Source organism: Dreissena polymorpha, chromosome 3, assembly GCF_020536995.1.
Source record: "Dreissena polymorpha isolate Duluth1 chromosome 3, UMN_Dpol_1.0, whole genome shotgun sequence".
NCBI classification, from domain to species: Eukaryota; Metazoa; Mollusca; class Bivalvia; order Myida; family Dreissenidae; genus Dreissena; species Dreissena polymorpha.
The window spans coordinates 90,600,413-90,614,608 of NC_068357.1; the positions used below are offsets into that span (position 1 = coordinate 90,600,413).

A 14,196-nucleotide genomic window follows, 5' to 3' on the forward strand; every position below is an offset into this window, starting at 1 on the left:
TCCATGTCATTATCACTACTGACTGACTTCAAATGATCCATGACATTATCACTTATGACTAACTTCACATGATCCATGTCATTATCATTACTAATTGACTTCACATGATCAATGTCATTATCACTACTGACTGATTTCACATGATCCTTGTCATTATCACTACTGACTGATTTCACATGATCCATGTCATTATCACTACTGACTGATTTCTCATGATCCATGTCATCATCACTACTAACTAACTTCACATGATCAATGTCATTATCACTACTGACTGATTTCACATGATCCATGTCATTATCACTACTGACTGATTTCACATGATCCATGTCATTATCACTACTAACTGACTTCACATGATCAATGTCATTATCACTACTGACTGATTTCACATGATCAATGTCATTATCACTACTGACTGATTTCACATGATCAATGTCATCATCACTACTGACTGATTTCACATGATCCTTGTCATTATCACTACTGACTGATTTCACATGATCAATGTCATTATCACTACTGACTAAACAATCCTTAAAGTCCTAAGAGCTCCCATACCATAAAAATTAGAGTTACAGTCAGTCAACCAGTTTAGAAGAACCCTGCAAAAAACGTTAATTATTTTGACCACAATAATTTCTTTCGGGATTTAGTGTCAATGTTAGAAGATGTAAAAATAAAGGGTGAAATCTATTCTGTATGATAACAGGTTAGGCCAGACGTCATATGCTGTTTTTTTTGGTCAAAAATAGCCAATTAAAGTTCACCCTTCGATAAATTATTAAAAATCATTCAACATACAGAATTAGTATTTCAAAAAATGGTCATTGCATTTGTTTTCAATCAGCAAAAAGTTTAATTGAAAATGATAAAGCATTCTATATCCATATGCATATTTCAAAACATAACTCATTCAATCAGTTCCGGTTAACTTTTTGCTGCATTTATCCCCCGTGTAAGCATAATACAAAAGCTTTCTTGATAAAACTTTATTAATTTATTCCTTTACCTAATGTTTACCGAGGACACTTATCATTTTGTTTGTATTGGGGCATTATGGAAAATTAATAACAAATTAATCAGAACTGCTATTATCCAGAACTGGTTGACAAACTGTACTATTTTAATGTAACATAACAATATATGTGTAGCACAAGAATAACATTAAGTTCATTTGAGTCCTATTAATGTGTAAGATCTGATACTAGCAGAGGCGAACTTAGGCATACGGCAGTACGCCTGTGCGTATAATTCAGTTACAAACTTCAAAAAAATGAAAAAGTGAGGGCTAAGTTAGGGGTGGTTCGATCCCCACTAGAACCTTTCACTTAAGTTGTTTGTTTTTTTCTATTATAACCATTTCCCAATTTATGTTGTCTTTTTAATATCAGTAGAAAAATATAATTATCTTAATTTTATACCAAAACTAGCTCAAACACTTACCTTTTATTAAGGTTTATTTTAAGTTAATCCTGCATTTCCTTTTATCAGTCTTTTTCAAGCAAGAAATTGATGAATAAAGTTACCAAAACGTGGCTGAAAGATAACACCAAAACGCACCATCTGCATAGAAGTTTCCAAAATTTTCTTGGTGGACACCCCACAACTCCCCCCCCCCCCAGCAGGAATGGGAGACCCCCTCTCAAACCTACCCCCTACTCGCAACTTCGCTGCTCTATCGTGCGTATGACTGAAAAACCCTCAGGAACGCCCCTCACTAGATTAACAAATTAAATGCAGAATTCATTTTGAAATAAGTATGAATTCTTTATGACCAATATAATTTTATTCGCAACATTTTTTTATTGTAAATTCTTTTTATCGCAAACGACCTGTACTCTGAGGAAATGGGGCATCATGCATGTGCATAAATATAAATGTGAATATGTGAGGACTGTGCAGGCTAAAATGGGACAACACTTTCTGCTTTTATGGAATTTTGTATTTAAAGGAAGTCTCATCTCTCTTCAAAAATCTGGACTAGGCAGAAAGTGTGTTGTAACAAATAAGCCTGCACATGCTAATCTATAAAGATACTTTTTGTACATGCGTTAAATCAGGTTTTCACAGAAAGAGGCTCAAATGCAGTTTGGGCAATATCCTATTTGAACACATGCACTGAAAATTAAAGTCTGAAAGCCCATCTGGCAAAGCATAGCGTTTATCTTCCACCCAAAGCAAGCTTATATACCAGTGAGAATGCCGAAGAATGCGTACATGAAGACGAGATTCGGAGCAAACGGCATCACAATAAGGCCCAGGTTGGCGAGGACTGCACCCAGCATAGCCACCTGCCGATGTGACCACCTGGACATGAGCAGACTTGACACTGGACCTGAAATATTACGATGTATATTAGAGACTTGCTCTGGCAAAATGGGACTTCATGTATGTGCATAGTGTAGTCACAGATAAGCCTGTGCAATCATACCACCATACAATATTTTTAGACAACATATTAAACACCTGCAGTTTCTCAGAAGATTTCTAAGTAATTGCATATATAAGTATATATAAATTATATGACCCCCTGTGGTGCCAGTTTTGATCCAAGGGGCATGTTTTTAACAAATGTTGTAGAGGACCACTAGAGGATGTTACACACAAAACATAAAGGCCCTAGTTCTTCTTGAATGCTCTGAGCTTTTATGAGTACATACGTACAGCTCATAACCCTAACCCTAACCCGGAGGGTCAATAGCTGGAAGTTGGATTATTGCAACTAATAAAGGCCCATACCTTTTCGAATTCATTCAAAAAAGATGTTTAAGGTTTTCATATTTTAAATATATTTTCAGCTCAGTATACCTAAATATGCAATGGACCAGAACTATTTGAACTTCTTTAAAAGAGGGTCACCGTATGATCATTCTGTGAACTTTTGTTAAAATCTGAAAAAGGGTTAAGGAGAAGAAGTGGTAAGTACAAAAAATAAAGCTCAAACCTCACTTACTGGTGAATGACAAGCGACAATTATCACGTTATCCTAAAATCTTACCATGAGCACTATGTGCTAACGTTAGCTAAAAGCAAAATGACACTCAGCACTAAGAAAAATGTTAAACATATTAGCTTGTTTATGTGTAATCATGCATTGAAATTTGCAAATGGTTATAAAGCATTTCATTGAAAATGTGGACAATGAGTGTTTTATTAACACAGCGCTTAAATTTCACTTTAGAGCATTAAAGTCTGAGTGGTGTAGAGGTAGAGCATTAGATTAACCTTCTAAAAGTCAGTAGTTCGCATCCTGGGCAAGGCCTCTGAACCTTTTGTACTTGCTTTTATAATTATTGAACACTAATTGTTAAAATTTATACGGAGTGATATTTTTTCTCCATAAAATCTCTGAATAAGTCCATTTAACTTAATACGTGGATAAAATTTTACCCTATTTTCAGAAAATGGTTTACACCGAAATTAAACCCTTGTTATCAGCAAAATGTAAACCCATACAAAAGATCTATTTGTATCTTGACTATGGTTTTACATGAGTATTTCAAGTGGGTTTTGGGCTTGAACACTATACAAAATTCAACTTATACCAGTTTAAAGTTTAGAAAATTGGTTATTATGCTAACCAAAAAGTGTTTTGTCTTTATGTAACACATTCTGGTTTTGATAACACTTATTGAATGCAATTAAAGGAGTCAGAATAGTTGTGAAAAGAAAACCTTTTAATCATAGAAAGGTCCACAATACCTTTTAAAAATGGCAACTTTTGTAGATTCCGTTAAAAAAAGTTCAGATTTAGTGAAGGATTATTCCTGTGACACTTGCAAAAATAAAGCTTTCAAAGCAAGTGCTGATTATTTTTGTGAAACATGTTTGAAGTGCTTTTGCAAAAAATGCCTGTATCATCATGATCAAATATACGTTAACCATATGAAATATGGAAGAGCAGAAACAAATAAATGGCCGCTAGCAAAGACAATTGATTTTTTAATGAAATGTGATATTCACAACAACAAGAAATTGAAAATGTTCTGCCAGGACCACAGCCAGCTGTGCTGCTCTGATTGTGTTGAACTAAATCACAGGTAAGTAAAACAGTCATTAAGTTCAATGTAGTTTAAAGTGATCACATTTATAAACAAGATTGCCATGATGGCCCCAAAGCGCATACCTGTGTTTGAGTAAAACAAATTGTTGAAACTTGACCTGGTGACCTTGTTTCTGTACACATGTGACCCAGATTTGAACTTGACTTTTGGTATATAATATAATGTTTTTCTAAGATTTGACCCAGATTCTGACTCAGAATAGTTATTTATTTTCCATATAAACACTTTGAGCATGTTCAATCCAAATTTTATGAAAACTGTGGCCTTTAACAATAAAAAAACTAAAAATTGACGCAACAGCACACTTGTTTGCAAGACACAGGGTGATCACAATAGCTCAACATGAGCACCCTAACGCTCAGGTGAGTTAAAAAGGAGGTTGATATCACTTGCATCAATCAAATATCTAAATTATGTAACACATTACAGTAAGTTGTTCTAAACAGTGTTTGAAGTTTAATAATTGAGGTCATTTTTTATTGACACCAAGGTTTCAGTGTGGGGCATTAATTGTCTGTAATGCACAATTAGGGTTTTCACTGGTTGGGGACTACCCTAGACTTTATTAGACTAAAACAAATTTTTAAAATAAAATTCATTTTAATTATTAAATACCTACCTGTTATCGTATGCTTATACTTTCCAAGGGGAAATAACTTATCCGGAATTTTAACTGGGAATCCGCCACCTCAATACCGTAATAAAGGCCAGGTAAAACATAGTGCAATGCAACCTAGCCAAAAATCGATAACCAACCCTCAATATTCTTTCAATATATATACAAAAATATTAATCGAATAGCGGGGTGGGAGGTGGGACTTACCGATAACAGGTAAGAATTTAATAATTAAAATGAATTTTATTTTAAAAATTTGTTTTAATGTCATAAATACTGACCTGTTATCGTATGCTGATTTTGCAGCTGCGGTGGGAAGGTTCGTATATATTTTCCCAACACAGTAGAACCCATAAACAGGGTTATCAGCTAATGATAGCACAACCCTAAACAAGGGTTATCAAGTAATCTTCGTTAAAACGGTATTAATTATGACTTCTCGGACATAGTAATATGTCTATGTCGTAAAGAAGACACTACCGTTAGTGAAACCACAACAAGCCCAAACATATACAAATTGTATTGTTGGCACTTCAGAAAACGAAGATAAAAAGATGACAAAGGTGGTCGGATTCCTCCAGAAAACAGCTTAGAGCACGTCAAAAAGTGGGGTGTGATTAATATATGCCCACAAAACAGACAGAGCTCTTAATTCATGCGGTCAGATCCTAAAAAGGAATGAATCCTTAGATAGGATAAGAGTAACTTTCCTTAGTCGAGGTCTAACCCCGAGAAATAGAAGCCGCAGACACATCCCCCCCCCCTTTTTTGGGGGAAATGAAGAGTGTCTTTTGAGAACCTCGATTGGACTTCCGACTAACACTGCTGAGATAGAACTTCAAAGCCCTGATTGCCCAAAGAAGTTTATCCTCATCTTAATGACTACCAGTTTAAGAAAAACTTGGAAACTTGAAGGTAGAAGCCATATAGAGGACTTGATATTAAGCAAGGAATCCTGGCTGACACAACAAAGTGAAAACGACAATAGATCCAACTGGCATTGGTCGTATTCAACAGAAAAAGCATGAATTTCACTTCTCCGTATGGTAAAAGCCATAATAAGAAGGAAAACCGTCTTAAAATTATATTGGAACTGTTAATAAGCCTGATGAAAAAGGTTCATAGGGAGCTCATTAAGCATCCAAACATGTAACACAAGTCAAAACCGCTTAAGAAGGTAAAGGAACGAAAAACATAGTGTTGACGTTCCATAGTTTGGATCAGTTCCAAAATAGGTAAGACAGCACAGAGTTGCGATGACTTACACAAAACAAGGTATACGAAAGCATAATCTCTATCCTTTGATGAAGAAAAGAACAAATTTCTTATCATCAAGAAAAAGATGAGAAAAACCTCTATGTATCTAGCAGAGTGATTAAGGTAATAACTATGCTCTCGAATACCCAGTCAAAAATGAATTTCCATAGAACCATTATACAGTTCTGATGGAATTATCCTTGCACAAGTAACAAGGATTGAAACTCTAACAGAAAAACGTTCTTCTGTAGAGATAACTAAAAGTTATTAATGGCCAGACATGTAGTGGCACATGTTTGGATCGGTAAAAATATGTCTCTCTGAGATATGATATTTGACCCGTGAAGAAGTTTCCTGAAAATAATTGTACAGGAGACTTTAAAGGTACTAGAACCATAATCCCATGGTTCATTAAGTATATTGCATGAAATTATGGCAAAAACTCAAGTTATTGCAAAAACTCACCAAGAAGGCAAGATATTCCAGTTTATGTCAATGGACGAATGTATAACAATTGCACACCCTGCTGGATCGATTTCTGTGAACTGCATTATTGACGTTGTTCAGCATACCGGTATATACTGCGATATACAATCCCATAACGCTAATTACTAGCGTTTGATGATAAACAACATTCTTTGATATACTATGTACACCATGCAACTTCACTGCCGCGCATGCGCAATTACATTATTTGAATCCAACGGAAAAATAATTCGAAAGAAAGAACTGCAGGACAAAACGTCCAACAGGGCATTGAGACGACCTGGTATGAGTAAGACGATAGAGAAAATTTGTTGTTCTTGCAAAGAACGAATAAGTTCCTGATTTCCAGTTACAAGGACTGATAATATGATCACCTCCGTGTCTTTAAGTAAACCACGACCGATGTGTGATAGTTGAAACCATCACAAAGGAATCGTGAAAATGTGTTGTAAATGAAAAACAGCTAAAAAAAATTTACGCTTTTCAAGATGTAGATGTGCAGGTGATATTCATTAGGATACCACATAATTGAGAAAATCAAGATACGTTGTTCTATGTGATCGTCCATAACCTTCTCTGCTCACATCTGTAAAAGATGTAAGGAAGGTTGTGGTAGAATAAACTATATTCTTGCCAAGATAATCTTCTAGTCTAGACACCACTGAATAGTGGTAAATAATGACAAAAAGATGGAAATCTGTGTCATTGAATAATCCCGAGATTAATACAATTAACTTAAAAAATAAAGCTGAAACAGACGTAAGAACAGACGTCTCAGCAGAAAGACCGGTGACCGGACCGGTAAATACCGACCGGTGACCGGAACCATTTGTCAAGGATGGGTGGGCAAAGAAACCACAGCAAGCTGAACTTTCCCACTCCAAACACACTTGAAAATTGGTAGAATAGGACAGTGTTTAACACTTATAAGTTTATGACCTATCTACAGAATATAGCCTCTTCTTGAACCAATAACAGGCGCCTTTAAAATCCTGGATAATACAGGGCGTGAAGTCATCGATTTGCGAAGTACGGAAATATGATTGACAGTGGTACCTCCGGAATCGGAGGTGTGATGGCAGAAAAAGGTGAAAACCCTAGGAGTAACCTTAAGGGGGTCCACGCTTGCCGGTAGAATGCATGGAAGTCTTAAATTCTGACTTGATTAATCCATTTACTTCAAGACTCCTAACCGGGACGAATTCCGAAAGGAATACGACCAGTTATAGGAAGACAGCCTGTTATGGCCAGAAGTGTAATAGAAGAATAAATTAAGATGAGGTCCCTCCAGATCCTTGGATTTAAGATCTGAGTTCAATAGGTCCTAAGCCATCTACAAGACTGTAGCCGCTATGCGGTCAATCTGATAGGCAATCCTATGTATCAGAACTCTTGTTGATTCCAGTAGCTTGAAAATATGCACTGTCGTAGGAGCTATAGAAAAGCAGAAGTCGATACAAAATGTCGTCTTGCTAATCCTGCTAGCGTCATTAATGTGTCCCAACTGTTCCGTGACACTGACTGCAAAGTCTGTAGCCAACAGGTAAAGGCGGTTAAAACAATTCATCCTTCGGGTATCGAACATAAATTAATAGAGGTCAAATAGTAATGTTCGACCTCAATGCTAGTCTCCGAGCCCACTTCAGCCGATCTATCTGCAAGAACAGTAGTCTGCTTGTAGCCGGTTGAGATAGAAGTACAAATAACAGATATAGCATGATTGGTAACCGTTGCCAGGAGAACATCAGTATTGAAAAACACAAAAAGTCATGTAGATTGTTGAATCCATAAAATATAGTATTCAATACAATCATAGCCAGGGGTATACAACTAGGTAATGTAGACGATACCCGCGATACTAAAAATTGACCGATGAAAACACAGTGGAATACCGGTAATTGGTAACTGGTGACCGAACCGGACCGGTCAATGACCGGTAACTGTAGCCAGGTGAACGGACCAGTCATAATATGACCAGTGACGTTACCAGTTAAAGACCGAAAAATGGTGGAATCCATTTGGTCTGATATCAATGTCAAGCACTGCTCGGAAAAGAAGATCGTGCCAAAAATCCAATCCAATGGCGATGAGACATCACTTATTCTGACCGGTGATCAGTGATCGGTGATATGACCGATGAATGGTGACCGATGTCCGGTGATCGGGACCGGTATAATATAACTGCGTCAGAATGGAAATATCTGGTGCAGAAGAATGACCATCCACGAAGTCATCTGATAATGTTAACCGGAAAACAACGGTAGATTATCAGTATTAATAGGCATAAGTGTCCTTGTAGTCGTAGTGGAGAAAAGAACAGCTTATCCCGAAGCCTGAAAGTTAAACGCACTAGTGTTCGTATACAACTACGGCTTGGTGACTACAACATGTGTGGATGCCATAAGAAAAACCATCACACGTGGAATGGATACATGATATTCCTAAAGGAATAAAATGGAGAACGTCGATATGACCAGTAGGTTCATTAACGCCTACGTGAGAAGTGGCGACATCCATATAACTGCGATGCCGAAATATTGTTCGGCTACGCTGGAAATATTGTCTTCTACAATATTGTCTCCGTGAGCATTGACGTGATCGCTTACGAGCGTATCAACGCCGAGAACTGCTCAATGAAGGAGAGGTATGTTCGATAACTATCCTGTTGTGCTCAATGAAGTCCGCTGATGTCTACGTGAAGGTTGACGACGTCCCCGTTTCCTGCGATGTCGAGATCTGGATCGACTGCGCTGTCGAGATGTGGATCGGCTGCGATGAGACCGAGATCTTCTAGAATACCGTCTCTGTGAGTGACGACGTGACCGCTTACGAAAGCCGCGACAATGAGAACTGCTCGACGAAGAAGAGCGTGTCCGATGTCTACTCCTTGATGAAGACGATGTATTTGACGACATTTAGGAGAATAATTCAATGAAGAAGACCGAGTTCTTCTTCTTGACCGGTGACTGGTGTTATCGGTGGCAGGCCTAACTGATGACTGTTGACCGGTGACCGGACCGGTGATCAATGACCGGACCGGTGACATGACCGGACCGGTGACATGACCGGTGACCGGTGATCAATGACCGGAACGGTGACATGACCGGTGACCGGACCAGTGACTGGACCGGTGACATGACCGGTGACCAGACCGGACCGGTGATCAATGACTGGACCGGTGACATGACTGGTGACCGGACCAGACCGGTGATCAAGGACCGGACCGGTGACATGACCGGTGACCGGACTGGACCGGTGATCAATGACCGGACCGGTGACATGACTGGTGACCGGACCGGCCGGTCAGCCGTCGATCAAAGGTCCGTGATCAACGTCCCCGGTGACGTACCGGTCATATCATGACCAGTGTTGTCACCGGATAATGACCGTATGGCGGATGCCAAATGGTCCGGCATTGGTCGATGTCCTTGACCAATGCCATCGGGCAAAGACCGGCTGACGGATGTCGCCATATGGTCTGATGTTGACCGACCGTCTAAGAGACTTAGCATTGTACGGTCGCGATCGTGCCCAATACCCGGTGACTGATACTGCAACTATCATCCATGATCTGCGAAGTCACCGGGTATTTATCCACTCTTGTTTCTGCCACCATCATGTAGTCGAATATATGAAAAACAAGAGCAAAGCATATTCAACCATAAACTGGTCACAGACCAGATTCTCATACGGCACATAAAATCATTATTTGACCATAATGAAAATTATAATAATACTGCCGTAGATCATAAATTAAACAAAAGTTTAATTCAAAACAGATGAAAAATAAAATGACGATCAATTAGATTGTCATACGGAACGTTAAAATCATTATTGCACACAATGGCAAATGATAAACAATCTGTCAATAGAAGAACACGCTTGCACGATCTCGTTACACATTAGAAGAACATGCTTTGCATGTTCTAGCAATGTATTACACGAGCACGTTTTGCACGTGGTCGTTCGCGCCTGAAAACACCCAGCATGGTAGAAATAAACCATTGTTCGATAAAAACAAGCATGGCTTACCTTTTTACAAATGAAACAAAATCCATTAAATCCACACAAATTAATCCGAATGAGAAATAAAAAGATAAATAACACAAATTATCTATTCAAAACCCCAATCAACCAAGCGAAATAAATCGAAAAACAATATTTTAATTCAGAGCCGTAAAAGACATGTATACACCTGGTTGATCCGGAAAGAATATTGAGGGTTGGTTACCGATTTTTGGCTAGGTTGCATTGCACTATGTTTAACCTGGCCTGTATAACGGTATTGAGGTGGCGGATTCCCAGTTAAAATTCCGGATGAGTTATTTCACCTTGGAAAGCATACGATAACAGGTCAGTATTTATGACATTAAAATTCACCCTTGTTATGATGTTTTATGTCAGCTAGTTATGTTATATGTCAAATTGATTATTGATAATAATGATTTATGCTTCTATTTCAGACGGTGTACAACTTTTGCTCTTATATCTGAGTCAGTCAAAAAGCTGTCAGTGGATATGCAGAAGTTGTCAAACAAAATGCAAGCAATTCTTGCTGAACTAAGTAAGTTTATGAGAACTCAAGAGGCCAGCATTCAGGGATCATATACTGAAAAACTACAACAAATCAGAGAGCTTCGTAAGCAATTAAATGCTGCTCTTGACAAACTTGAAAATAAAACCTTGAAAAAACTGTATGAAATGAGGACCACATTGCAAACCTCTCTCAAGAAAGATGTTGACCACTGCAGCAGACTGAAGGACGAACTTCAACAGCTAGGTGAAGCTGTAAATGGCCTTCATGATAAGAGCAAGAAAGAAATGGAGTTCATAGCCAGTAGGAAATGCATGGACAAAATACAGGAGTCTGAGTCATATCTGAAGTCAAAACATGTGAAGGTGCAGAGTTCAATAACATTTAAGGCAAAGGTAAACATTGAGCAATATCTGTCTCAACAGGTAAGTCAATATGCAGTCAGTGTGCAGTCTCTCACACTGGAGATGAAGCCAGAACAGGTATTGACTGTGAAGAGGAAGTCCAAGTATAATGTGAAAATATCAGAAGACAAAAGTCAGAATTGCTGCATCAGAGGCATTTGTAGCCTGCCTAGTGGTCAAGTTATTGTTGCAGATAGTAATAATAAGAGAGTGAAGTTTTTAGACAAGCATTACAATGTGTCCAGTCATTGTGATTTGTCTGGTTGTCCATGGGACATTTGCCAAATAACATCCATGGAGGTTGCTTTAACAGTAAATAATGATGTGCAGTTTATGTCTGTGACTAATGGGCATCTGGTGAATGGGAGGAATTTACAGTTACCACATGATGCTGTTGGCATTGCCCACCATCAGGGAGCATTGTATATAACCTCTCGCACTGCTCTCTACCACTACACACTGACTGGGACACTTGTGAAAAAGCTTTATGAGGATACAGGGGGTGGCATTACAGGTAAAAGTAATTTAAATAGATTTGAATATGTAAATATTGAACATATTATAAATACATGTATATATCAATATATTAAGATAAATATAATCACTATTGTGGATATTCCAAAGATTAATGAACTTACAATACATTATTTTCAGATTAAAAAATATGCTTATGTCTTTAATGCTTATAGATTTATATATAACATGCTCTATGTTTGATAGTGTACACATGTGCAGTTAGTCCAGCAGGCGATAAGATCTATGTTACAAACAACTGTCAGCACAAGCTCATCACTCTGGCTACAGACGGAACCCTGATTTCCACCTTCACGGACCGTGAACTACAACACCCTCAGTGTGTACATGTTACACCTGCAGGACAAGTCCTTGTGTGTGGATGCGCCTCCCAAACTCTCATTCAGGTGAATTGTGAGGGGAACAAAAACTGGCCACTCTGGCTTCACAGGAAGATGGACTGAGCTATCCAATGTCTGTCTGCTACAACAGTTTTACTGACCAGATCATCTTGGAAGTTAATGATTACATCATCGTTATGGATTTGCGATAGCTCTTTCATTGGAAAAAAACACTGTTGTAAATGTAATATCCATGCATTATTTGAATTACACACTTAGTAATAGCAGTTTTTAACTATGCCAGGATAAATATATTCATACAATTTCTTGGGTCAATGAGATACATGTTTTTCAGGAAATCAATAACATGTAGTCAAATTTTTAAGGGACTTGCTCACCCATTGTGCAATCAATGTTTTTTCAACTTTCTCTCACAGATAAAAATTAATAAAATAAAAGCGTAATGATATATGACAGTCTGGATAATCAAGAGGTAACAGAGGTAGCTTTTTGATCCACCGGACACAGGGTCAAATCCCAGTGGGGTCTACATGTTTTAAAATCATTTGTTTTGTTTGTTTTCATACCTGAGCTTTATTAAATCTCTTAAGTAGAGGCATTTATCATTACTTAAAAAAATAATAATCTGTAAACAAGTCCCTTAAGTGAAGAAATAGTTGATAAGATTATAAGTGTTATAACTACCAAGGTCTCCAACCTTGAGGTCACACAAGTCGACCAGCAAGTAATTGAACATTCAGCTTATTATATTTCACTCGAACTTTCACAAAAAATTACAAACATTGAAAAAACGTGTACTTAGCTGAAGGAGAAGTGTAGTTGTCTCCAAACTCACAAATAACTGACCAAAGAAAAAATTACAGAACTTGACATCTGCAAGTCTCTGCGTGGCATTCTTAGAAAGAGGCAGTATCTTTCAAAAGGTGGTCCATGTTTAAAAAATGCCAATTACCGTTACAAGTCAATTTTTAAGACGTGATAGTAATCAGCCCTCTAAATAACATGTCAATGAACTTGACACTGGACCTGACATATTACTATGTTTAAAAGAGCCTCGCTTTGGGAAAACTGCTTAATGCATGTGCATTGTGTCATCGCAGATTAGCAGGGAGGACACTTTCCGCCTAAGCTGGATTTTGATTTAGATGAGACTTTCTTTAAATAGATAATTCCATAAAAGCAGAGAGTGTCATCCTTGATAAGCCTGTGAAAAATTCACAGCCTTATCTTCGACAACACTTTAACCCTTTGCATGCTGGGAAATTTGTTGTCTGCTAGAATGTTGTCTGCTGAATTTCTAAAATAAGCATTTTCTTCAATTGTTTTCAAAGAATACTATCAGAAAAGCAAACAGTTTGGATCCTGATGAGACGCCACGTTTTGTGGCGTCTCATCTGGATCCAAACTGTTTGCAAAGGCCTTTTAAATTCGGTTCCAGCACTCAAAGGGTTAAGCACATGCATTTAGCCCAGTTTTGCATGAGTGTGGCTCAAATAATAAAGCCTATTTGTGGGTGATCCTCCTGTTTTAAAGTGTAGACTGTTAACTATAACTTTTAATGTCATAGAGGAAAGAGTCCATTGTGGTCTTTATTTAATCGTACTGCACAATTAAGTTCCATTCGACATGCTTTCTGCAAATGTTGTTAATCACTAACATAACATGGAAAGTGCATACAAATACAAAGAACATGAATTTTAATGGATCATGCCACATACATTCATGAGTATTGTTGTATATTATGTAATATGTTTGTAGCAGTATGTTCATATTAAAAATTATAAAGTATTATAAACTCTCAAAGCTTGTTTTTTGAAAACCCTGCAAATATTCAAATACTTTAATACAAAAATAGTGTAATACCCATTATGCTAATCATTGCCAGTGAAATTGACCCCTAATTATTGTATGTTTTGCCTCTGCATCTTGAAATTCTTAATGTTGATTTGAGCTGCAT

At 37.6% G+C, this 14,196-nt stretch overlaps 2 protein-coding genes across 2 annotated transcripts in view; one reads left to right on the top strand and one right to left on the bottom strand.

Moving 5' to 3' along the window:
• Positions 1 to 14,196, bottom strand: part of LOC127875264 (monocarboxylate transporter 14-like) — a 31,903-nt gene that overhangs the window by 12,954 nt on the left and 4,753 nt on the right. The window contains exon 4 of the mRNA XM_052420212.1: positions 2,195 to 2,338. Within this exon, the coding sequence (XP_052276172.1) occupies positions 2,195 to 2,338 (144 nt within the window). The remainder of the gene's footprint in view (positions 1 to 2,194; positions 2,339 to 14,196) is intronic.
• On the top strand, positions 11,025 to 13,339 carry LOC127875256 (uncharacterized). Its single transcript, XM_052420179.1, has 2 exons — positions 11,025 to 11,878; positions 12,085 to 13,339. Exons 1-2 carry the CDS (start codon positions 11,128 to 11,130, stop codon positions 12,339 to 12,341), a joined length of 1,008 nt encoding a protein of 335 aa, XP_052276139.1. The 5' UTR covers positions 11,025 to 11,127; the 3' UTR covers positions 12,342 to 13,339.